General features: G+C 42.2%; 1 protein-coding gene across 4 annotated transcripts in view; it reads right to left on the reverse strand.

Moving 5' to 3' along the window:
• Positions 1–27,333, reverse strand: part of sept5a (septin 5a) — a 129,831-nt gene that overhangs the window by 14,345 nt on the left and 88,153 nt on the right. For 3 of the 4 annotated variants that reach the window (XM_043716052.1, XM_043716049.1, XM_043716050.1), the window contains 3 exons: positions 10,223–10,319; positions 4,254–4,340; positions 1,897–2,020 (listed from right to left, as the gene is read on the reverse strand). In XM_043716052.1, the coding sequence (XP_043571987.1) occupies positions 1,897–2,020; positions 4,254–4,340; positions 10,223–10,319 (308 nt within the window). Of the gene's footprint in view, positions 1–1,896; positions 2,021–4,253; positions 4,341–10,222; positions 10,320–18,851; positions 19,238–27,333 lie in introns of those variants that run through there. The other variant, XM_043716051.1, reaches the window with a different exon arrangement.

Genomic DNA, 27,333 nt, shown 5'->3' on the forward strand with positions numbered 1-27,333 from the left:
GCGACTCCACTTTCAAGGAGCTATGAACCTGCACTCCAAGGTCTTTTTGTTCAGCAACACTCCCGAGGACCTTAACATTAAGTGTATAAGTCCTGCTAAGATTTGCTTTCCCAAAATGCAGCACTTCGCATTTATCTGAATTAAACTCCATCTGCCACTTCTCAGCCCATTGGCCAATCTGGTCAAGATCCTGTTGGTATTAGCACAATGCATCTGCAATGCATTCTCGTGAAGAATATAAAGTCCTGAGATTGCAGTGCCCAAAGATGAACACAATAAATGGAATCTAATCACAGCACTGCACAGCTGTATCATAACTTCAACACGTACATTTTCATCCTTCTTGAGATAAAGGCCAAAATTCTAATAACCTTTTCGGTTTTTTCGTACCTGTCTAGGAGCTTGTACTTGGATCACAAAATCTCTACATCCAAGTGCTTTTTAATTTAGACAATGGGACTAGATTAATTTAGGATATTTGGGCAGCATGGATGAGTTGGACCAATGGGTCTGTTTCCATGCTGCACATCTCTATAACATTATGACTCAAAAAAAACTATCTTAATAAAGTTCCCAAGTGGACAATGCCACATCTTCCTACACTTCCTACATCTTCCAACCACCACAGAGTAGTGGCTGTAACAAGATCAGCTAGGTGGACATCACAGAACATGAGTTCCCTGATTAGGGCTGTTAATTGGTCCAATCAGGGAGTCCTAGCTGACAGATAAGAACAGGAATGTAGCCCAATGGTATGTAGGGGCAGACCAAGAGCCGGAAGGTGGGTAGGCCATCTTCAGCACTGTCGCCCCAGGCTGGTACAGGGGTGGGCTGTCCTAGAGGTGGCAGGAAGGTGTTAAGGGCGGTTAGGGATGCCGGACGGTGGGTAAGCCATCCTGACCGCTGTCATCCTGGGGGTAGTTGGGGAAGCAGGACAGGCTGTCCTAGAGGTGGTCGGAAGGTTATCAGGGCAGACCAAACACTGGAAGGGGCATTGGGCGGACTGAGAGCTGGAAGGTGCTTAGGGGCGGGCTGCCTTAGAGTGGCCGGAAGGTGGAAGGTACGGGGGGGAGGGAGTGGGGTCTTGCTGGGTTCCTGGGGGTCTGTATTTTACGCACTGTTTTTTATGTAATTGGATTGTCTTGTATGTACAAATGTTATTGTTACTGTTTTGTAATGAATGAAACTGGGATTTGAGGTTCCTCATTTCCCTGAAAACTGGTTGAATGGTAGGGTTTGGGACCTGGCTTTGCTGCTTCTCTCCCTCATAAAATTGCTGTTTCTCTGTATACAGCTGTTAATGTTAATTGTTTTATAAACTGCGAATTGTTTAATAAAATAAAAAAAAAGAACAGGAATATCAGACATCCTTTTCACTCTGAGAGCTGGCTCTGAGGAAGTTGGATCAATATCAAGGACTCTCTCTCTGGGTAAATGTGATTTGGTGATGGGATACCAGTCTCTGTGGAGTTACTTCACACCGTTTGTACTCTCACTGAATCTATCTATTGTCATAATTCAGAAAGCTAGGAAGCAAAGGATGGAACTGGCAGCAAGCTTTAAATATGTTTTAAAAGTAGTGAATCACTGTAGTACACATTACAAATATTTATGTCCTTATCCAACAATCATGGTTCAGAGAGTTGCTTTTTATAGGGGCACAACTGAACCCTCAGTTAATGTCCATTATCAAGACACAGTTAAATACAATTAATATTGACGGCCATTTACAACGTGCTGCTTTCATCTGCACCATTTACTCTCTCACCTTACAATGTTTTGTGATCTTAATTTATTAGCTAACACTCACATTTCCATTGAAACCAAATCAAACTTGATGGAATTAGCTGTCCGTGTCCCCATGACAGCCTAATGCTCAGTTTCATTTGTACACACCTTTGTATGTTGTTCACTGCATCCCCAAATCCAGGTGTGTCAACTATCGTCAATTTTAGTTTGACACCTTTCTCTTCAATGTCCACTGTGTGTTTTATAATCTCCACTGTTTGGTTGATCCTCTCTGTAAGAAGTTGGAGAAAACATGAGTCAAAATCTCCTGCAAACCCAATCAGCATTTAATGCTCTGCACACTCTTAAGTGTGATAGCTATGTTTCCTATCTTAATTAACAAAGATGATGAATTAATCTGATCTCACAAGATCTTTAACCCATGAAGTAAAAGCTGTTTTTTCACTAGAGTTGGCATCCTGTATTAGGTCAAAGACCGGTGTTGATAAGTGGATGTTTGTGAATATCTCCATAAATGGTGGATAGACAACAGAAAAACATTGCTAACAAAGGAGACAGATTAGGTACTTTTAATTCTGGTCGGCAACATTTTATCAAACTGGAAGATGACAGAGGTGAGCAGTTATTAAGGAAATAATTTAGTGAGGAATGTTGGGGAGAAAGGAAAAGATGCAGAAGAATGCAATGGAATGGAGGCATGACAAAGTGACAGAAATGATGATGTGGTGCAAGGCAACTGAGCCAGTGAAGAAAAAAAAGGAAGGAAACAAAGAATGAATCCAGAAGAGGAGTAAAATAATTTACAGCATAGCAAACATCATTAAACACACAGCCAAGATTTCTGTGGTTCTCAATATAGAAGAAGTAGGTCCTTGTTGCAATGCCATTCATCCCTGACATCATCGCTTACAATGAACTGTTATCATAACATTTTTCTTTCACTACAGATTTTGTCTGGTCTTGAATTGAATCCCTACAGAGTGGAAACAGGCCATTTGGCCCATTGAGTCCACACAGACCCTCCAACGAGTATCACACCCCCTTCCGTGTCCCTATATTTCCCAAGGCTCATCCACCTTACCTATACATCATGGAAACTAGGGGCAATTTAGCATGGGCAATCCACCCAACCTGCACATCTTTGTACTGTGAGAGGAAACCAGAGTAAACCAATGCAGATATGGGGAAAATGGGCAAACTCCATACAGTTACCAAAGTATGGAATCGAACCAATGTCCCTGGTGTAGTGCAGCAGCAGTGCTTACCACTGAGCCACTGTACTACTCAAGGTCTGCTAAACGCTTATTTTAGAGTTCCAGTATCCACAGTATTTTGCATTGTTGGTGTAGGCGGTGTCATTTTCATCGAATATACAGCACTGAAACAGGCCGTTCAGCCCAACCATTCCACGCTTGTGTTTTGTCTCCACACAAACCTCTTTTCAGCCTTCTTCATCTTACTTGTGACAATAAAAATGGGATGAGATGTTTCAGTTGTGAGGGTAGTTCATAACACTTGGGGCTATGTCCCTCAAGAAATGAAGGTAAAAGGGTAATGGGGTAGAGGTGTTCAGAGTCAAAGGGGCCTAAGTGAATCAGATAGGAAGACACTGTTCCTATTGGCAGAAAAATCAAGGATCAGTGATCAATGACTTAAGGTACAGCAAAACGAGCAATAAAAAATTTGCTTTTATACAGGGAGTGGTTAGAATCAGGAATGCACTGCCAGAGAGTGTAGGGGAAGCAGACTCAATTGCAGTGAAAGAGAACAGATATCATTTTCCCAGAAAGAAGTTAGGGAAAAAACTAAAAACTGGGACTAGCTGAGAACCTTGTACATACAGCCGGCATTGAAACAAAAGGCTGAATAGTCTTATTCTGGGGTGTGACCGTTTTATGATCTAATCAGCAGAAGCTACTATTACCTCCTTCCTCGTGTGCCATTTAGACAGAACCTGGATAAACAGTGATGATATCCAGCTCAACTACAGCTTGTGGCAACAAGTTTCACAGTTTCACTGCTCTCTGGATGATGATATTTCTTCTGAATTTCATTGTTGAGTTCGTGGTGACTATTCTGTGGTGACCTTTGGTTAAAAGGTGATGCACTGGCCTCCCATCTAATAATAATAGGAACCACCTTAGAGGTCTGGGTCAGGTTTCCAGTGTAGTCTCCAAAAGCAAAAACTGGTCTGGATTAAAACTCTTTATGAGCGGATGTGGTGTAAAAGATTAGTGAAAACGAAGCGGATACTCATCAAATGGGTGGCTATTGCTCCCCTAACCAAGCCATACCCCATTAAGGATAGTATTAATAACAGGCAATAAAGATGTGCAAGGTGGAAGCTCCCACAACATCACATCCTCCTTTGAGGTTAAAGATGAGGTTTTCAAATGGAAAGTTGAAGCATTTCACTATTAGTCCAAAGTGTCAACACTTATCACCTCCCTCCTCGCCACTACAATCTTGATTTTAGCATCATATTAAAAGATCTTAGATCTTACCTTCAGCATTGAGAAGTTTTCTGTCTTTGTACAGATCTGTCAGGAAGAGGCTCTTGACCAAAGTGGACTTTCCCAGCCCGGACTCTCCTGTGGAGAGAGCAGTCATGAATTTCCAATGCACGTCAAGCTGCAACTAATTTCTCCAAATACACTTCATAAGCAGAAAAATGGTTAATTCCACTCAAACCGGTTTGCCTATGTGCCACTCAGATTTGCTATTAAACCATGACCTTTGTAGCAAACCTGCCTAGAACATTTTGTTTTGTTACATGGCAAACAAAAAGGAATGCTCTCAAATATGACATGAGTTGTATCTTAAGAAGAATGAGAAGAGGCTGATTCTGTTGGGCCAATTGGGGTTGCATCCAGGTTTCCGTAGGAAAAGCCCCCAGCAGGAATTAAATGTCCTTCAGGCACCTAGGTAGCCACTGTCTTTTAATTGAGGTTCCTAGTGGTACACTTCACTGCCTGCATGTACTGACCAGAGATCCAATATCACCATAGAGTACAGGTCACACTTGAGTGAGGGTAGGATGGGATTTCAGGGTGTGGAACACAACAAGGATGTGAGCAGGTAGGGGAGTCATGGTCAGATGCAAGAGCAAGGGGCTGATTTTCAATCTGTGCTTACTTGATGGAACCCCTGCTAGAGGAGTGGGCCCTGAAAGCCAAGCCTCAAACTGCTGTATCAGTCTTTGTCCCTGATCCCCAACCTACACTTTCAGTTTGGGGTTCCTTGGTGATTGTGGACCTTCGCTTCATTCAGCAGCTGCCACCACACGGGTGACAATGAAGGGCTACGGCCCGCTGGACAGCAATGCCACAGTCCTCAATCCCAGGGGTTGCCCAATACTCATAGAGTCATAGAGACGTGGAGCATGGAAACAGACCCTTCAGTCCAACATGTCCATGCTGAACAGATATCCAAAATTAATCTATTCCCATTTGTCAGCATTTGGCCCATATACTTCTTAACCCTTCCTATGCATATATCCATCCAGATGCCTTTTAAATGCTGTAATTTTACCAGCTTCCATCATTTCCTCTGGCAGTTTATTCCATACACGCACCACTTTCTGCATGAAAATGTTGCCCCTTAGGTCCCTTTTATATCTTTCCCCTCTCACCTTAAACCTATACCCTCTAGTTTTGGACTCCCCCACCCCAGGAACAATACCTTGGCTATTCCCTCTATCCATGCCCTTAATGATTTTATAAATCTCTAAAAGATCACCCCTCAGCCTCCGATGCTCCAGGAAAAATAGCCACAGACTATTCAGTCTCTCCCTATAGCTCAAACCTTCCAACCAGCAACTTCCTTGTAAATCTTTTCTGCACCCTACCAAGTTTACTAACATCTTTCCTATAGCAACTTTCAAAGGCATTTAACTTCTTTGGGTCTCTCTCATAGGATTCAAGGTAGTTCCCCACCAGCTCAATAGCCACCAGATGAGACCCTTGTCAGGCTGATTAAATCTCATTCTATTTCGTTATCCTTACAGCACAGATGTTTAAAAAAAAGTTTAACATAGAGCGTTCAAAATTGTGAAGCATTTGATACAGCAAATGAAAAAAATAATTCCAGTAGTACAAAGACCCAAAACTAGAGAACACAGATTTCAGGTAATGTACACATATTAATAGAAATGAGATGAAGACAAGAAACTATAGACAGTGAATTATCGTGATCTGGAACAATTTTCCTTAAAGTATGATCTAAAGTAGACTTAATAGTACCTTGCAAAAGGGAACTGGATAAATATGTGAAAAAAAACTGTGGTGAACTGAAAAGCAAGGTAAAGTGATTCCAGTTATTGAGTTGGTCTTTCAGAGAGCTGGCACTGGCTTCATTATCATTTAAAAGTTTCATTTCAGATTAATAGCTTGAAATCAATGTTATTTGGATTATAAAAAAGAATGAATTTTAAACAAGTAGCTGTAATTAAACAGTTCCAGAGGCTTTGTTTTCATACAAAATTGATTGATTTAGCAATTCAAATTAAACGAACAGCAACAGGTTGCAGTCCATACAAGATTTACAGATCTCACCTTTCTCCATGAACTTCCAGACCTTATACAAAGGATGTTGTATAAAAAAACTCTCTTCATGTTGAAACACACAGAAATGTTTGAAAGATAGCAACTCAATAACATTCAACAACCACCAGTAGTACTACTCAGTAAAACTCAGGCTGAAATTGGATTTGGGAGAATGAAGTCAATGGAATTTAAATTCTGGCAAGCCATAAAACCAGCAACAATTGGAGGGCCAACTGTTTGGTCTTCACACCTGTGATGATACTAAGACTTTAAGAAATGTACTTTGTCCTGTTTCTTTTTGAAGAGAGGTTTTAAAGCTGAGTTGCCAAACTGTCTATTGAAAGCCCAGAAAGTGAACTGCTTGACAGACATTGTTTTTTTTTAAAGTTGGAACAATAGAAGCAGCCTGAATGGGTGGGGCAAGCTCCAACAGCTCCAGGATTTTTAATTTTAGTTTCTCAGTCACAAGTGGTTTCATCTGATGAAGGAGCAGTGCTCTGAAACCTTGTGATTGCAAACAAACCTGTTGGACTATAACTTGGTGTCACGTGACGTCTGCCTTTGTCCAGCCCAGTCCAACAACAGTACCTCCACATCATGAGTCTCATGAGAGGTTTGATTCAGGGTCTGGCCCTGATATCATATGAAAAGTGTGACGGCAGGACAGCAGCAGATCTCACGTGGATAAGACAGAGAAAGAGTACTCAGGCTGCCTTTTGGAATATTCTACTGATCTAATAAATATAAAGCAACGGACTGGGAGAAGCCCATAAAGGGATCCATTATTCTTTTACTTTCAGATATTAACAAGCCATTGGTTTATTTTAAGAACTTTCTGTTTCCAAATACCACCAAATTTGTGAGAAATGATGACATAGAATAGTAATACTTTCAAAAGCTCCTAACCTTGTTCTCCTATTCTTATCCTTCTGACATGTTTAGCAACATCAGCTATGATCCTTTTCCAAACCCCACACCAACCTTCTTCCTGAATACCCTGATCATGTTGGGAAATGATCTAATGGTATTCTTTTTTTGCTTTGTTTTAACCTGTGCCTTATCAACCGACACTCTTGATAAACTGCCAAAGATTATATACCTCAAATAGTGTCATAGACATGTACAGCACGGAAACAGACCCTTCAGTCCAATTCGTCCATGCCAAACAGATATCCTAAATTAATCTAGTCCTATTTGCCAGCATTTGGTCTGTATCCCTCTAAATCCTTCCTATTTGTATACCCATCTAGAGGCCTTTTAAGAGTTGTAATTATACCAGCCCCTGGCAGCTCATTCCATATACGTACCACCCTTTGAGTAAAAAAGTTGCTCCTTAGGTCTCTTTTATATTTTTCCCCTCCACTTTCAACCTATGCCCTCTAGTTTTGAACTCCCCTATCTTGGGAAAAAGACCTCGACTATTCACCCTATCCATTCCCCTCGTGATTTTATAAACTTTTATAAACCTCTGTACCCTTCAACAACAATGTTCAAGTATTTATACTGTAAATAAAGCATAACAGTGATGTGTATACCCCCTGCATAAAGTTCTACTATTTATTGTATGTGCTTACATTGAATTTAGGAGGTGTGTTGATTTTTTTGAGGAATATAGATGTCTTGAAGCTTTGTTTGGTCAGGTTTCACTGCAGCAATATGTATGACTTGATTATCCAGAATATTTGATCAACTGGCAGATCCCTGGTCCCATAACTGCTGGTTAATAAAAATGTTTGCTGTGGAAATTTGCCCAAGTGGCAGCACCGGGTGGCTTTTTACTACGGAAGGCTTCTAAGCAACATTTAAACACATGAGAGAGGGATTTGTCAGTGCTTCCCTCACCCCAACGTTGGAACTTCAATGGATATACAATGACTGTCTTCACAAAAGAAAAATCAAACCTGCATTTATTAAGCACTTTTTATGACTTTAGAATGCCTCAAAGCATAACCAGTCCAGGAATTTTACAGTTACTATTGTAAAGCATCAAAAACAGGCATTCAATATACACAGCAAGATCCCAAAAAATTAAATATGATAAATAATCAACCCATCTGTTTTAGTATCGCTGATTGGGAAATAAATGTTGATCAGGGCGTCAACTTCAACTCATAGAATCATGGAATCCCTACCGTGTGGAAACAGGCCCTTTAGCCCAACAAATCCATACCAATTCTCCAAAGAGTAACCCACCCAGACCCATTCCCCTACCCTAATATAGTATATTTATCCCTGACTAACGTCCCAAACCTACACATCCCTGAACACTATGGGCAATTTAGCATAGCCAATTCACCAACCGGCACATCTTTGGACTGTGAGAGGAAACTGGAGCACCTGGAAAAAACACACACAGACATGGGAAGAATGCGCAAACTCCACACAGATAGTCGCCTGAGGCTGGAATCAAATCCGAGTCCCTGGTGCTTTGAGGCAGAAGTGTTAACCACTGAGCATACTGTGCCACCCTTAACACTCCTGCCCTTCTTCTTTTGTGGTAACCAGAGCTTTATACCTTTCTGAAAGATGGACCGTCTGACAGTGCAACACTCCCGCAGTATGGCAGGTTGTTTTCACATTGAGAAAAGCTCTGAGGGTATCTGTCATTATGTACTTGCCACCAATATCATGGGATGACAACCCAGAGCAGAAAGCCAAACTGTTTCCACTCCCTAACCCTGCGGTGCTAAAAACCTCAAAAGCAAAACACTGCTGTTGCTGGCGATCTGAAATGAAAAGAGAAAATGTTGAGGAAACTCAGCAAGCCTGACAACGTAGTAAAGAAGAGTCATATCAGACTAACTTTGTTTTTCTCTCTCTACTGCCAGATGTGCTGAATTTCCACAGCATTTTCTCTTTTTAGTGCCAAAACATCCTACTTGTTGCATTACTCCTGCAAATATCCCAACTGAGGTCAATTAGTTCAGCATAGACTAAGTTCTGAAACCAGGAAGTTTTATGGATCTATAAATCAAGATCTTGCCTGTTGTTTACTAACTGAGCTGTTACTGAACCACAGAGGACATGGGCGGGGAGTATTTCATTCGGTTAATCAAATTCCAGATAATCAAATGCCAGATAACACAGTTTAGCCAATCAATGGGACCTTGCAATCTTGCTGGATAATCCAATATTCGGATAATCGAATGCTGGATAATCAAGTTTCCTCTGTATAGATCTTTTGAATGCCCTCTCCTTTACAATTGATGGACCACAACAGAAATGTGTATAGTCTAAAGGATGCACCTGAGCAATTAACAAAGGTTATTTCTACAGAACGACCTAAAGTTGCTCTCACTAGAAAAAAGTAAGCAGTTGGTCCATGTGAACACATCACCTCCATGTTCCCTTCCAAGGCACACAGCATCCGAACATACGTTCTCATTTATTCATCACTGGGCCAAAACTATGGAACTCCCTATGGAAGAGAAGGTTTTGCATACTTTTCCATTCAGAGTGCAGTCATTCAAGAAGAAAGAGCGCCACCACTTTCCCACAGGCATCTGAGAATTGCAAATAGATGCCTGGTTTGCAAATGATGCCTATATCCCAAGATTAAATTTAAAAAGACAATTTTTTAAAAATTCCCATTCAGATCATGTGAATTACATTCCTAATATTAAATTCCAGCAATCTTTCAGTATAAATGGAGGCAAAAGCAACTGTTTCTAAGGAGCATGTCTGAAGTATTTCAAAAAACAGACCACAGCATCACCAATTTTCCACTAATTTCATATCATGCTTGTTCTTTGGGGCCTATACAAATGTTATGACATTTTTTTTTGCCATTTCTTTACTCTTTGTATCCAGGACTGAGTCAAACTAACATGTTGGTCAAACCTTTAACATGAACTGATGTCACCATATTGAATTTTTATTGTTATTTCCTTCTACCAGTTTACATAAGTGAGAGCAAGGAGCATTCTTACCTGCTACCATTAACGTAAAGTCAAAGCCTTTTTTTACTGATTTACGATGGACCTGGTTGGGTAGTGTAGCAAATCCCACGTATTCCTTTTCCACATCCTGAAATGAAAAAAACCTTTAGACATTGGAAAACCTCAAAGAGCTGATACCCAACTGAGGAAGCTCCAGATTGCCTCACAACTCACTGAGGGTTAACTATAGTTTGCACCATATTCTGCTTGTTCAAGTGACACAAAAGAAATTGCTGCATACTTAAGTGTTGTTGGCCACAAGCAATGTGACAATAATGTGGAAAGAGGAGCACCTTCCTGCTGACAATACCCTGCACTGATATGTCAGATGTCAGAGTGAAATCTGGCTTGAAAAAAACCAACATTTCTTTCAAACCATGGAGGTCAGTTACTGAACACACTCACAAGAGTCTGCCAGTATACTTTTAACATAAAGAATAAATTTATTAGAAAAGAAAAACATGAACCATGCTACCTTAGGCAAAAAGGGTGAAAAGAAGGAAGGATGCAAAGACTTCAGAGAGGATGTATAAAAGAATGATTCTAGCGTTTTCAGTTATGAAGGTAGTCTGGAGAAGCTGGGCTTGTATTGCCTAGAGTTGAGATGGCAAAGAGGAGTTTGATGGATATGTTCAAAATGAGTAGGTTAGAGGCAGGTAGGACAAAATGCATTGCTTTGGCAGAAATGTCGAGAAACCAACTTGAGGTGTTTGGCTAAAGAAACGGGAGGAAAAGGCATTTTCATGTTTATGATCTGGAATATAGTACCTGAGCATGTGGTCAAGACAGATTCAATTGTGGCTTTCAAAAGAGAGTTGGACAAACACCTGAAGAGTGAAATATTTGTTGGACTGTCGAAAAAATTCAGGATCAGCAGAGTTGCTTGAGCAGAGAGAAGGCAGGACATGATAGGCTGCAGGACAGATGGAAGCCATTTTGAAATAAAGTGCAGGCTTACACACCTACAAAGTGCTCAAGTGAAAACAAACTTAATCAAGTACAGTCTTGATACAAAGTGAAGGTGCTAACTCCAATGATAAGTACCAAAGCACAACAACCAGGAGAAACAACGAGGCAGGGAAAGCTAACCAGATCCATCCAACTACAAAACAAGTACAATGCATACAATTCTCAGAAAAATAATAACCACAAAACTCACTTCCTACCACCAGTCCCTTGGTTATTGTGATAGTGAAAAAAACATTTTGTGCACAGACAGAGAACAAGACAATTCCTTATCAGGTTCCAGAAAAGTTCCGTAGCATTTCATATTCCATGAATTACATTAAGACAATGACAATGGTTATGTAGGCCAATGGGACATCTATTTTGCAGCCAGTCAACTCCCACAAGCAGCAACGAGATGAAAGGTGGTCAGTCTGCTTTATAGTGATGTTGTTTAAGGCAAGAGTGGTCAGAAGTAGTTAGAATTCTGTGAACTCTCATTTACCAACTGCCATTATCAATATTTGCCTGAAACATCCAAATCAGCAGATAGGACTTCAATTTAGAACCATCAGTAATGCCACAATTTGTTCCACACTGAAGCCTTGATAAGGCATCACGGGGAGATCGGAGCATTATTCAAACATCAAACCAGCTAATGCTCAATATATAAGATGTGGAGTGAGTCTCTCTTCGACAAGGCTTTGGGTTTTGACATGAACTGCATTTACTTGATGGGGACCAGAGCAAACTTGGGACTCTACAATAATATAGTTGCACCAAGTCCAAGCTCACCATGGTTCCTGAATCAAAACCAATTGTCTTGAGTGGATTCTTATGCAAAGACATCCATGCATTGATAATAATTGATTACTGATAATTTACTTAATTTTTTTATTACTTACTGAAAGCAAGCTTTTTCAGAATGCTGCATGTGTAGATATGACACCAGATTAAGTAAATAATTAGTTGCATTATTTAGTAGACTGTAGTGGTCCCAAACAAACCTTGGTATGCAAGCTAACACAAGGGAAACACACTTCTTGATGCACAGAGATCCTTACCATTTGAACTGACAAGTCAGAGAATCTTAGTTCCAGGCATGTTGAGCCAGTTACAATTAAGCGTAGTGCAAACTCCTCAGAAAAACTCCCCATAACTGCTTTACTTGATTCCAGAACTAACTATCATGAACAAATGAACAAGTTGGGGCTGTTTTCTCAAGAAAAGTAAAGACTAAGAGGTGTCCTGGTAGCTAGTATTGTCTCATGCGCTTTACAGGCGGATCATACTATACAAGTGTGTCAGGGTAACAGAGCAGAATGCAGGATATAATGTTATAGCTGCTGAGAAGGTGCAGATCAACGTTAACATTAAAGAAGTCCATTCAAAAGTCTGATAACAGCAGGGAAGCAGTTGTTCTTGAATCTATTCGGACGTGTTTATATCTTCTTTCCGACGGAAGAGGGTGGAAGAGAGCATAACTGGAGTGGGAGGGGTCATTGTTCATGTTGGTTGCTTTCCCGATATATCAGGAAGAAAGGATGGAGTCAATGGATGGAAGGCTGATTTGCGTGATGGACTGGGCTGCATTCATGACTCTCTGTAATTTCTTGCGGTTTGGGAAGGACAGTTGCCATACCATCCAGATATAATGCTTTCTATGGTGCATCTATCAAAATTTGTAAGAGTCTTTATGGACATGCCAAATTTCCTTAGCCTCCATGCATACCTTTTCATCTCATGGAGTATTTCGGATGAATGGCAGAAGCTGCCATTAAGGAATGCTTAAATAGCACAGAGAGGAGGAAGAAATATTGAATGCTTTGCTGGATAGGAATAACTGATTTGAGAAGTCCCATTTATAGCATAAACACTGGAATTAGCCAGTTAAATTGAATTACATTGTCCTGCACTGTATATCTTATGTAAAGCAAATTGATATAATTCTGCTTCTCGGATGTTACTGTGAGCAAATGATGGTTATACTTATCGATATTCAAAGAAAAGTCATGTTTTTACAGTAATTTGTTGCACGAGTCTTAACTGAGAAGTGATTAAAAGATGATAAGATGCAGTATAAATGCAAGACTTACCATTAATTCTTTCACTGTCTCGTTCTTGGTTTGTTAAAATAAAGTACACCTGTCCTGAAATGTATTGAAGCTGAATCTTTTAAACCATTTTTTGCTGAGAGATGCAAAATGTTATTTACCCAAGCTCTTCCCAGTGGGACACAGGGAAACAAAAACAGCTCTTCCGAGTAGTCCTGTTTATATGGGCAACCCTGTTCTGATCATAGCCAAGGTAACTGGAGATGCTATCATGGATTCAAGGAGGCTCCTTGGTTTATCATGTGTGGCCTGGAGTTTGTAGGAGTTATCTGATCACTTCCACTCCCTTGCTCTTTTCCCAATACTCTATGAATTTCCCATTTTTAAACATGCATTCAATTCCCTTTTCAAAGTTATCATGGAATCTCCTTCCACCACTCATGCAGACACAGCTTTTAAAATCCGAACAACTTACTTCCAAAAATATTAACTGTGGAAAACTCCTCTACAATTAGTTCTGGTGATCCAAACCAGTTCTGAATTTCATGTTTGTCATTTTAGCCACACACTTCAGATGAGTGAGAAGTTTCAAGTAACCCAGTCACGATTTGCACCCAAGTATCTCTGACCCAGTGTCCATCCATATTCTGGAAGAATATACCCCAAGTTTCCTTTCAGTTTCATTTGGATGCATTCTGCTCCACCCTTCTACAAAACATGACAAACGAAACTTGCATTCGTATAATGCCTTATAAAGTAAAATGTCTCTGTGTTGTCAAATAAGGCCATGTTGAGGCAGCTGATCAGATGATTGATGAGAGACTTAGAATCATAGAGCCATAGAGTCATATGGCATGGAAACAGACCCTTCAATCCAACTAGGCCATGCAAACTATGTTCCCAAACTAAGCTTGTCCCACATGCCTGCATTTCGCCAATATCCCTCCCGACCTTTCCTATTCATGTACTTATCCAAATGTCTTTTAAATGTTGTAAGTATACCTGCATCCACCACTGCCTCTGGCAGTTCATTCCACACATGAACAAAGTTGCCCCCATGTCCTTTATTAAAACTTTATCCTCTCATTTTAAAAATATGCCTCCTAGTTTTTATAAACCTCTATAAGGTCGCCCCTCAACTTCCTATGTAGCAGTGAAAAAAGTCCCAGCTTAATTTTATAACTCAAACTATCCATTCCTAGCAACATCCTGGTAAATCTTTTATGAACTCTCTCCAATTTAATAATATCATTGTTATATCAGTAAGATGCACGAAGTGTCTAAAAGGAAGCCAGAGAGAGAAGAAATGAAAAGGTTTAGGGAGGGAATTAAAGAGCTTAGGACAAGGCCAGCAATGGTGGAGTGAAGAAGGTTGAGGGCGTACAGGAGCACAGAACATCAGTAGCAACTTCAACATCCTACATTATTATAATCAAGCTGCCAACCTGTCAATTCTTGAAGCGTTGTCACTTTCCAGAAAACGGCATGTGTCCAGAAACATAAAAAGAATGATACAACTTTCAAAGGTTGCTGCAAAAGGACCTCATGCAAATATACCATAACATTATTCTTATGTCTGTAACATGCACAGACAAAAAAGAAAGTGCTATGTCAGGCAATAGCGACAGTACTCAGTAGGATCTGCAATTGCTCAGCTGTATGTCATGGATACAGCAGAACAAACACTAGAGGGAGAGAGGTAGGAGGGGATGGTGTAGAGATTTTTTTCCCCTATATTCATGCACAGGATGAGGGCATCACTGGCAAGGCAGCATTTACTGCCCATCCCTAATTGCCCAGAGAGTCAGTTATGAGTCACATGTAGGCCAGACCAGGTAAGGATGGCAGTTTCCTACCCTATATGGTAGTGAACTAGACAGGCTGTTAGACTCTTAACTCCAGATACTTACTGAATTCAAGTTCAACCTCTGCCATGGTGGGATTTGAACCCAGGTCCCTGGAATGTTATCTTGGTCTCTGGATTAATAGTCAATCGATAATTCCATCACCTCCCCATGTGAGATACAAACACAAACAACAGCACTGTCCTCAATCAGTGGCCCAAATCTTCCAATACAGTTGGAATCCCTCACTCAGATCAGACATGAAGTTCTATAGATAGTTATTTAGTCATAGAGTCACACAGCATGGAAACAGATCCTTCAAACCAACTCGACCGTGCCAACCAGTTTCCTAAATTAAACTAGTCCCACTTGGCTGTGTTTGGCCCATATCCCTCTAAACCTTTTCTATCCATGTACCTGTCCAAATGCTTTTTAAATGTTGTAATTATAATCACTTCTACCTCTTCCTCTGGCAGCTCGTTTCATACAGGCACCAGCCTCTGTGAGAGAAAGTTGCCCCTCAGGTCCATTTTAAATCTTTCCCCTCTCACCTTAACCTATGCCCTCTGGTTTTTGACGCCCCTACCCTTTGCTGTTCATCTTGTCTGTGCCTCTCATGACTTTATAAACCTCTATGAGGTCACCCCTCATCCTCCGACCCTCCAGGGAAAAGAGTCTCAGCCTACCCAGCCTCTCCTTAGAGCTCAAACCTCAGTAACATCCTCGTAAATCTTACCAAATTCTTTGGGCCTCTCTTCTTATGTAGCACTTTTACAGTGCAGCAGTCCTCACAGAGACTTGCATGGAGAATCTTTATAGAAACCATGCCCCACCTTGTACAGCAGTAACTGTGGTATTCCTTCATAAGCAGTTCAAGGACCAAAATCTCTTTGAGAAGATGCAGACAAAAAGTAGGTGCAAGGTAAGCAGATGAGGGAGTAGACTGACAGTGGGGGTGAGGAGGCAAGACAGTAGGTGAGTGATTGAGCAGGTTAGGCTGCATATGGGTGCCAACTGGATAATCATTTTAGGACAGGAGTGCAGTCTGCTGATAGAGAAGGAACAGGGGTCAGGCAAACGATCAGGTGTGGGGAGCTAGTGATGTTGGATCGGGGAAATCATGAAATCTAGGGGTTAATGAGGTGGTTGGAGGCTCGTGGGTCATCGGGAGAAAGAGAGATAGTCGGGGTTATAGGTTAGGGGGGTGTTGAAGATTACATCAGATTAGTTGGACTGGCAGTCGGGGTTTAATCAGATGGTGTGGGATAGTCTGGGAGTAAATTGTGTCTGATCAGTTTAGGGGATAGCTGCATCACGCAGGGGTTTGTTAGGGTGACAGCATAGTCAAGGGTTTGGCTTAGGTCAGGTTGAAACAAGTAGTCAGATGGTAGTTGGAGGCTTGACTGGTCAGGTCAAGTCAGGGATGGAGGAGTAATAGTTGGGTTGAGTTGGGTGGATGTTGTGAGTTGGTTGAGTTGGGGTGGAGGTTGTTGGGATGTCTGTGGTGGTAGCCAGGGGTTTGGACCAGAAAATGGATGCTTCGTCAGCATGAGTCAGAGAACAATGCCAGGTCAGGACAGGGAGGTGGAGTTGGGCGGTTAGAATAGAATAGCCTTTATTGTTACATATACTCAATGAGTACAGTGAAAAATTAATACATCACCAATTACAGCGCCGTTAGTTACAAGATGTTAAACAATACAAAAAAGGGGTAATTGGAGAAGGGTGGGGGCATCAGATGAATTATTTCGGTTGGGGGAAGTGTCAGGGATGTAGTCAGTAAGGTTTATGTGGGTGGACAGAGGGAAATCCAGGTCCAAGTGAGGTCTCAGGATTGGGAGAAGGAAGATGGTTTTGTAATTAACCAGTAATTACAAGTGTCTTTTTTATCACCTAATATTTTTTGAGCAACTAATCAGGTGAATAATTTAGAAAACGTAAATCTCCAACTCTAACTCAGATTTTAGATTGTTTCCTTGGTGAGTGGTTCCAGGGTAATTGGCAATTGGAAGTTTAAACGTCCTGGGTAATTCCTGTTTAGTCACTGAGTCAGGACCTGGGCAGTATTCCAATTTACACCCAGTCACTGATTAAACAGAAAGCAGAAGCTCTGGGCCTGTGTTTCATTATTCTTTCCCAGGATGAGGATGTCATTTGCTAGGCCAGCATATATTGCCACTCCTTAATTGCCCTTGAGAAGGTAGTGGTGAGCTACCTTCTAGAACTGCCATAGCCTGTATGGTATAAAATGGAATGACCCATTTTGTTGTCAGGAAGGGAATTCCAAGATATTGACACACTGACAGTGATTAACAACAATTTATTTCTGATTGAGGATAATGAGTGCCTTGTTGCAGGGGTGATATATTCAGACATCAGCTACACTTGTACTCTATGTGGTAGAGCTTGCAGGTTTGGAAGGTGCTGTTGAATGAGCCTTAGTGAGTTATTGCAGTGCATCTTGTCGATGATATGCACTGTATGTTTGTAGTGGAGGCAATGAATGTTGAACGTAAGGACAGGGTTCCAATGGAATGGGCTGCTCTGTCCTGGATACTGTCAGATTTCTTGTGCGTTGTTGGAGCTGCTCTCATCCAGGTAAGTGGGGAGTACTCCATCACATTCCTGGCTTGTGCCTTGTAGATGGTGGACAGGCTTTGAGGAATCAGAAGGTTAGATACTTGCCACAGGATTGCTTTCCTCTGACCAGTGCTTATAGCCACAGTATTTATATGGCTGGTCCAGATCAGTTTCTGTTCATGGAATCTGCATTGAGGAAATTAGGTTCATAGAGTCATGGAGGTGTACAGCACAGAAACAATCTCTTTGATCCAACTTGTCCTTCTATGTTTAGGAGGAAGTGAGGACTGCAGATGCTGGAGAGTCAGAATCAAAAAGTGCCATGTTGGAAATGCACAGCTTGTCAGGCAGTACGCCTGGCCTGCTGTGTTTTTCCAGCACCATACTTTTCAACTCTTGTCTGCATTTGGCCCATATCCCTCTAAACCTTTTCTATCCATGTACCTGTCCAAATGTCTTTCAAATGTTGTAATTGTACTTTCCCTCTATCACTTCCTCTGGCAGCTCATTCCATGGATGTACCACTCCCTGCATGAAAAAGTTGCCCTTTAAGTCCCTTTTAAACCTTTCCCCTCTTGTTTTGGATTCTCCCACCCTGGAAAAATGACCTTGTCTATTTACCCTATTTTATAAACCTCTATAAGATCACTCCTCAGCCTCCGATGCTCCAGGGAAAAACAGCCCCAGCCTATTCAGTCTCTCCCTATAGCTCGAATCCTCCAACTCCAGCATCATCCTTGTAAGTCTTTTCTGCACCCTTTCAAGTTTAATTTTTTTCCCCTGTAGCAGGGAGACCAGAATTGAACGCAGTATTCCAAAAGTGGCCTCCCATTTCATCACAGCACAACGTCTTTGATATAGGGCATCAGCATCTTTATCTGCTTTCATTTGGACCAGAAAGATTGGTGTAAGGCCAGATTTGTCGGCCAACTGAAACCTCTGAAAAGGACAAACAAACAAACAAGGAACAAGAGTCGACCACTCGGCCCTTCCAACCTGCTCCAGCATTCAATAAGATCGCAGCTGAGCTGATTTTAACCTCAACTCTACCTTCCTGGAGTCCCCCAATCATCTCCAATTCCAAAACTCTCACGACCCTCAGAGAAAAGGTCATCTGATCGTCTCTCCCAGTTGTCTCTTTGGTCGACTCTTGCCAGTCGCCCTTCAATCAGAGGTTGGTTTGTTTTCTTTCCTTACCTTCAGGCGTGTCCGCCGGCGCTGCTCCGATGCATTCCTGGGAGAGAGCAGCTTTTCCACCAGACGTTCCTGGATGATGATGGCATCCATTGTCAGAGAGAGAGAGAGAAACACCCTCTTCAATTCTGCGGAACTCCTGTGAAACCGCAGCTATAGGGGCTGCTGAGTACAGACTGCACTGGGGAACCAAACCCTGGAATTTCCTGCTTCCTGCGCGGGGGGGAGCGGAGGGGTTTCAGCCACTCACGCTCATCCAAAACAGATTCCCCTTCAGTCCCCCAGTTTTCCAAACAGCACTGTGACAGCATGAGATATTTTTGTTAACTACTTGACCGTCGGCCTGCTTTACTCTGCACTATGAAACTCCACCCCATAATCAAAACTCCTATTAATTCCAGGAAGTGGCTTTGACAGGGTAATCGTTCCAACTGAACAGTGTCAGCTTCGGAAAATACCCACCCACTCACGTTTCTCCCGTTTACAGTTAGTCACTGAGCAGCCCTTTCCACAGCAGGAAGATTAACCCTTTCATCTATCTCCGCCTTCGGATGCAGGGACTCAGCACCATCTGCCACTTCTCAAGCCGCTGGTTAACCTTGCTGTAAAAAGTGCATTAACCCTTTCGTTTTTAATTATTATTTATTCACATATGGACCTTGAATGTCTGTCTGGGCCAGCATTTATTGCCCGTCTCTAGCTGCCCTTGAAGAGGTGGTGGTTCTTGAACCACTGTACTGTGTTGCCTTTGCCCTTCTAGCTGGAAGTGGTGGTGGGTTTGGAAGGATCCTGTTTTAGGACCTGTGGTGAATTTCTGCATTGCATCTTGTAGATGGTACACACTGCTGTTACTGAGCATTAGTTGTGGAGGGTGTGGATGCAGTGACAATCAAGCAGGCTGCTTTGTCCTGGATGGTGTCAAGCTTCTTGAGTGTTGTTGGAGCTGCATCCATCCTGGTAAGTGAGGAGTATTCCATCACACTACCGACTTGTACCTTGTAGCGAGTGAACAGGCTTTAGGGAGTTGGGAGTTGAGTTACTCACTATAGTATTCCTAGCCTCTGACCTGCTCTTGCAGCCACTGTGTTTATTTGACAAGTCCAGTTGAGTTTCTGTTAAATGGTAGTCCCCAGGATATTGATAGTGGGGGATTCAGTGATGGTAACACCATTGAATGTTAAGGTGGTTAGATGGTCATTGCCCACCATTTGTGTGGCACAAATGTTGCTTGCCACTTGTCAGCCCATGTCTGCAAATTGTCCAGATCTTGTTGCATTTGAACGTGCATCTGAAGAGTTGCGAATGGCACTGAACATTGTGCAATTATCAGTGAACGTTACTACTTCTGATCCTATGATAGAGGACAGGTCACTGATGAAGCAGCTGCAGATGGTTGAACCTAGGACTGTACCCTGAGGGACTCTTGCAGAGATTCCTGGAAAGGAGATGACTGACCTCCAACAATCACAACTGTCTTTCTGTGTGCCAGGTATGATTCTTACCAGCAGAAGGTTTTCCTCCTCATTCACATTGATTCCAGTTTCTGTAGGGCTCCTGATGGCACACTCAGTCAAATGCAGCCTTGATGTCGGAATATTGTCAGTGCCCATAGTCTTTGCCGTATCCATTGCTTCCAATCATTTCTTGATATCATGTGGAGTGAATCAAATTGGTTGAAGACTGATTTCTGTGATTCTAGGGACCATTGGAGGAGACCAAGATGGATAATCCATTCAGCGCTTGTGGTTGAAGATTGCTACAGATGTTTCAGCCTTATCTTTTGCACTGACATCCTGGGCTCTTCTATCATTGAGTATGGGGATACTTGAGGAGCCTCCTCCTGCAGTGAGTTGTTTAATTGTCCAGCACCATTCACAACTGGATCTGGCAGGACTGCTGTGTTCATATCTAATCCGTTGATTGTGGGATCGCTTAGCTCTATCTGTCACTTGCTACTCATGCTAATTGGCATTCAAGTAGTCCTGTTTAGTAGCTTCACAAGGTTGACCGCTCATTTTTAGGTACACCTGGTGCTACTCCTAACATGCCCTGCTGAACTGTCAATAGTACCAGCGTTGATTCCCTGGCTTGGTGGTAATGGTTGAGTGGGGAATATGCCGGGCCATGATGTTACACATTGTGCTGGAGTACAATTCTGCTGCTGTTGATGGCCCACAGTGCCTCATGGAAACACAGTTTTGAGTTACTAGATCTGTTCAAAGTCTGGTTTATTTAGCACAGCAATAGTACCAGACAACACGATGAAGAGTATTCGCAATGTGAAGGCAGGAGTTCATCTCCTCAAGGATCGTGGTTGGTTGCTCTTAGTGATACTGTCATGGGCAGATGCATCTGCAGCTGGCAGATTGGTAGGGATGTGGTCAAGTATATTTTTCTCTCTTGTTGGTTTCCTCACCACCTACTGCAGACCCAGTCCTGCAGCTATCTCCTTTAGGACACAGTCCAACAGTGGTGCTGCTGTCAAGCCACTCTTGGTGGTGTACATTATAAACCCCCCCACCCATAGTATATTCTGCAACTTTGCCACCCTCAGTGCTTCCTCCAAGTGTTGTTCAACATGGAGGAGACTGATTCATCAGCAAAGGGAGGTCAGTACATGGTAATCAATAGGAGGTTCATGTTTAGCTGATACCATGAAAGGTCATGAGATCTGGAGTCAATGCTGAGGATTCCCAGGGCATCCCTCTCATGACTATATATTACTGTCCCACCACCTTTGCTGAGTTTGCCCTACTGGTGGGACAGGACATATCCAGGAATGGTGAATACCCCAATTTATAGTTACACCATCTCTGTAGAGGGGAAATTTAACTTTTTATCACATTCTTTACTTAGAGGCAGCTATTGAAGGGCACATACTTAGCAGAAGAAAGAAAGGATTTGAATTTATGTACAGCAGAATCTCTCCAGATATTCATTGAATTTCATGGAGGACTTCCCTCCGCAAGCCCTTGTGAAGTTTCACATGTTAACATCCCAGACTCGCCTCATTAATTCCTTACCACATTTCTACGGCATCTATCTCATCTGATGCTAGCTCAAATCCCCCACTCGCAGTAGCCAGAAATATTCACCACTGTCAGGATATCTTGTGATCACTGGCACAGTGCCATCTTTAAAAGACCATTATGTACACGGCACATACATGTCCAGTCCTGCCCTACACAGTTTCTGACATTTGCCCCAGACAAATCCCTTCTGTAAATCTGTGTACACCACTCGGGAGCATAACTCCCATCAACTCTTTCTGTTACCTCTTCCAAAAAAAACTTAAGCAAGTTAGCTAAACTTGATTTCTTCTTTAGAAATCCCCTTCCTAATCAACTGATCTTGTCCCATTCTTCCTAATCAGCTGATCTTTTTTCCATGACACTACAAATTCTATCCTGAATTATTGTATCACTTTGCCATCATTGATTTTAAACTGCCCGGGCTGTAAATGCTGGGCTTACCCTTGCAACCTTTCTTGAAGGCAGGAGCATTTGCAAAGGGCAGACGGAAAGATTACAGCCGCTGCCATTTCCACATTCACTTCCTTCATGATGCTGGGTTGCATCTCATCGCCTTACCAACTTTAAACAGACTATCCAATACTTCTTCCTTATTAACTTTGGACTCTACGAGGGATAGAATTTCATTCCATGTCACCATGATTTGGCAAGCATCTACTTTTTTGGGTGCACAGTATCTATTAAATACTTCTTGCCTTCACGTGTAAATTTCCTTTCTGGTCCTTAACTGGCTCCACTCCTCCTTTTGCCACCCTTATATCATTAATGTCCCTATAGAGGACTGGGATTCCTTTTAGATTGGTCTTTATCATAATCTCTTTACATTAGAGAAATGAATCTCTTTAACCTCCACTCTGACCCTCACTGCTTTCCACTTGGTTGTTAATTGTACTTTCCAACTGATACCTGTCTTAAATATGTTTGTCCTTCTTTATCTTAATTTATATCTCCTTTTTAAATCAGGGAGCTCTAGATTTGTTTGCCCTATATGTTCTTTTCAAAGGAACATACCTTGACTGTGCCTAAACCATCTACATTTTAAATTTAGCCCATTGTTCAGCTACTGTTTCTCCCACCATCTTTATCTTCCAGCCTGTCAGACCCAGCTCTGCTCATGCCCTATTGAATTAGGCTCCTGACCAGTTAATTATTCTTTCTCTAGATTGCATATGGTCCTTTTCTATTGTCATCCCAAATCCTAAAGTGATTACTGTCTCTTAAATAATGAGCCCACCACATTAATAAGAACCAGGTCCAACCATGCATCCTTCCTTGTCAGACTAGTCAAATACTGCTGGAGCAGAGTTTTCTGAACACCATCTCGATGTTTGTCCCTCTCATCCCTTTATGCCACTCCTGTGCAAGTCTACACTCAGCCAGTTAAAGTCCCCTGTTGTAATTACCTGACAATATCGCATCTCTCTTTAATTTCCAGGTAGATTTGTTCCCCTACATCCTTCTCATTAGTTGGCAGTTCATCGACTACATATTTGCTCCTTAGCCTAAGCCAAATTGATTCATTCTTAAACCCTCTGGAACACCCTTCCATGACTAAGAAGAAATTTGTAAATCTGTTGGACAACTTCTCCATCAACCCATTAGCCAAAAATGGTATTGTTCAGGAGAGAACTGAATGAGTCTGAGGACAGTCAATGATCATCACAAGATAGTACCATAGCTGTACCTCTGAGTCAGAAGGTTATATAAGTTCCATAAAGATTTGAGCACAATAGCTAGGCAGACCTATCAGTGTGTGCTGAGAGACTTCTACAATTCCAGAGGTTCCATCTTTCAGAAAGACATTTGAAATAACTGCACAGACGCCAGTATTTCATCACCAATTCACCCTTTCCTTACTTGTGCACTGTACACTGGTTGTGGCCAGCTGGCTCGGATTCATTCCCCTGAACTGAGGAGATTCTAAATCCCCTGTTTATATATATTTTTTTAACTTAACCTATTTTTCTAATCGACTGTTCAGAGATGGTATTACAAATCTCTCGAGCAGGAGGTTTGAACCTGGGCCTCCTGTTCCAGGGATATGGACTCTACATCTGCACCTAAAGATCTCTTGATCTGTTCTTCCTGATTGGCCCAGGTTAACAACCTCAAACAAGGATCTCATAATCAACAAGGTCCACTTGGTTCCAATCACTACAACATTAAAACTGAAGCCCAACCTGCCATCTAAGCTGAATACAAAAGATTTCTCGGCACTACTTTGAATGGAAAGGCAGTTCTCTTACCCAATATTTATCTGTCGACCAACAATACTAAAGACACAATATCTGATCATTATTGTCTATGGGACCTGCACTGTGTAATTTAGCTGTTACATTTCCTATATTACAACAATGGCTGTACAGCAAGTGTACTTCAGTAAAACTTTGGGATATTCTAAAGTCGTGACAGCCATTGTATTAAGCCTTTCTCAAAATTTTTAGCCAATCCATTGGAAAAGGCAAACTCTTAAACAGTCTTACTGTCCTGTACTTAAGCTATTAACGTAGAATGAACTATGAACAGGGAAAAATGGCCTCAGACTGGAATGTGCTCATAACAGCATTTTCAGCAAAGAGCCTGCAGTCTCCAGTATTGTTTAGAGGTTGTTAATAATTTGACTGGACATCCATTCATCCAGTTTATGGCACTTTCACAAAGATGGACGACTTGTTATTGAAGCTGGGAGGTTCCAGGTGTCTGGAATCACTCACAAGCTGCCAAGAAATTCTCTGGAAAGATATACATCCGTGTGAAAATGAATGACTGCACTCACAATGTAACACTAACACCTTGTTCAAGGCAGTCATTGCACTGGAATACTGACCAGGACATGCAGCAAAATAACATTGGAATAAATGGAGGTTTAAAGGATCATAGCTCAGCAGACAAACAAAGAAGTTTAACTTGGCTTGACAGGCAGGGCACTGTGGTGTTCTGTTAAACTCGAGTTACACTGAACAATGCTGCAGCCAACATGAAAATGCAAGACAGAAGCTTGGATTTCAGGCTGGTAATGGTCAATCTGAACAGCGGAACAATTTTATTTCGATGCTTGGACTTTATTTGCTTTATTTGGTTGTTTGCCTCTTCTGGCTTTCTCCTCTCCTTGCTGGATTTGCAATTTGAACAAGGAACTCCCTATAATTGTGCCTACATGTGTGCCTTAATGGTGAGCTTTTGCAAATTATTTGACCATGGGGCATGAGGCAGATAGGGAAGGGGGCATCATCACCAGACAATGTGCTTATTAGACTTTGTCCTTTCAAAGAGTGAATGACCAGATAGTGACTGGAGACCATGAACCACAACAATGGGCTTGTCCTCCTGTCTTCCCTTGGATACAGCAATCAATTACACATTCCACCATGGATCAAACCTTTTCATTGTGCAAGGTTCCCATCCACACTGGGTCCTGTTTTAGCCATAAGCAGACCTCCTGAACTTATATTGTTTCTCTCCTCTTGTACTCTCCGATGAACTGTTCCAAGGTGCCTGCTCCTGGAACTCCATTTTCAAAATCACTGTAACAAAACTAAGAATCACAAATTCTGAACTCAGGAAATCAACTTCTGAGTTTCTAGGCATAACCAATGATCAGTTAGAATCCCTACAGTGTGGAAGCAGACAATTCAGTCCATTGAGTCCAATTTGACCTTCCAAAGAGCATCCTACCCAGATTCACCATTTCCCCTTACCCTCTAACCCTGCATTTCCCATGGCTAATCTACCTATCCAGCATATCCCTGGACAGTATGGACAATCCACTCAACCTTGGGACTGCGGGAGGAAACCAGAACACCTAGTGAAAACCCACACAGACATGGAGAAAAGGCACAAATTCCAAACAGTCGCCTGAAACTGGAAGTGAACCCAGGTCCCTGGCCCTCTGAGGCAGCAGTGCTAACTGAGCAATCATATTATCAGTTGTGTTTTAGGAGTATCTCACCTCCTTATCCGAAACCAGGTTAAACTCTCGAATTTCTCACAGCAACCTTCTGGCCATTGTATTGCTGGATTCCAATATGCAAACCCACCACAATCAGGTATATCATTAGACCTTAGAGTAGTTCGAGAGGGTTTAAACTAGTATGGCAGGGAGGTGGGGACCTGAGCTGTATACCGGAGGTGAGAGTTGATGCTGATGAGGCAATAGCAAGAGGTAGACCAGCTAGTGGGAAGGATTTTCCTGGGAAGGAACCAATGGATCAGTTAAAGTGTGTTTGCTTTAACGAAAGGAGTATCAGGAATAAAAGTAATGAACTTCGAGCATGGATCAGTACCTGGTGCTGTGATGTTGTGGCCATAACAGAGACATGGGTTTCTCAGAGGCAGGAATGGTTGCTGGATGTTCCAGAGTTTAGAGCATTTAAAAAGAATAGGGAGGGGGGAAAAGAGGAGGGGGGTGTAGCACTACTAATCAGAGAGGGTATCACAGCTACAGAACCTTCCATTGTCGAGGAAGATCTGCCTACCGAGTCAGTATGGTGGAAATTAGAAACAGCAAGGGAGCAGTCACCTCGTTAGGGGTTTACTACAGGCCCCCCCAATAGCAGCAGGGAGATTGAAGAAAGCATAGATCGGCAGATTTTGTGGACGTAGTAGGGTTGTTGTAATGGGTGACTTTAACTTTCCCAATATTGATTGGAATCTCCTTCGAGCAGAAGATTTGAATGGAGCTGTTTTTGTAAGGTGTCTTCAGGAGGGTTTCCTAACTCAGTACGTTGACAGGCCGACGAGGGGAGAGGCCATTCTCGACTTGGTGCTCGAAAACGAGCCGGGGCAGGTATCAGATCTTGTGGTGGGAGAGCATTTTGGTGATAGTGACCACAATTGCCTCACATTCTACATAGCTATGGACAAGGAGCGGATTAGGCAAAATGGGAGGATATTTAATTGGGGAAGAGGAAACTATGATGCGATTAGGACATGAGTTAGGAAGCATGGACTGGGAGCAATTGTTCCATGGTAAAGGCACTATCGACATGTGGGAGACTGTTGTTGCAAGCGATGAATAAGTATGTCCCTCTGAGACAGGCAAGATGGGGTAAGATAAAGAAACCTTGGATGATGAGAGCGGTGGAGCTTCTCGTCAAAAGGAAGAAGGTAGCTTGCATAAGGTGGAGGTAGCTAGGGTCAAGCTCAGCTCTAGAGGATTACAGGCAGGCGAGGAAGGAGCTCAAAAATGGTCTGAGGAGAGCCAGGAGGGGCACAAGAAAGGCTTGGCAGAACAGATTAGGGAGAACACAAAGGCATTTTACACTTCTGTGAGGAATAGGAAAATGGTCAAAGAAAGAGTAGGGCCGATCAGGGATAGCATAGGGAACTTGTGTGTGGAGTCTGAGGAGGTAGGGGAAGCCCTAAATTAGTTTTTTGCTTCTGTCTTTACGAAAGAAACAAACTTTGTAGTGAATGAAACCTTTGAAGAGCAGGCGTGCATGCTGGAATGGATA

Source organism: Chiloscyllium plagiosum, chromosome 25 (genome assembly GCF_004010195.1).
Source record: "Chiloscyllium plagiosum isolate BGI_BamShark_2017 chromosome 25, ASM401019v2, whole genome shotgun sequence".
Classification (NCBI taxonomy): domain Eukaryota; kingdom Metazoa; phylum Chordata; class Chondrichthyes; order Orectolobiformes; family Hemiscylliidae; genus Chiloscyllium; species Chiloscyllium plagiosum.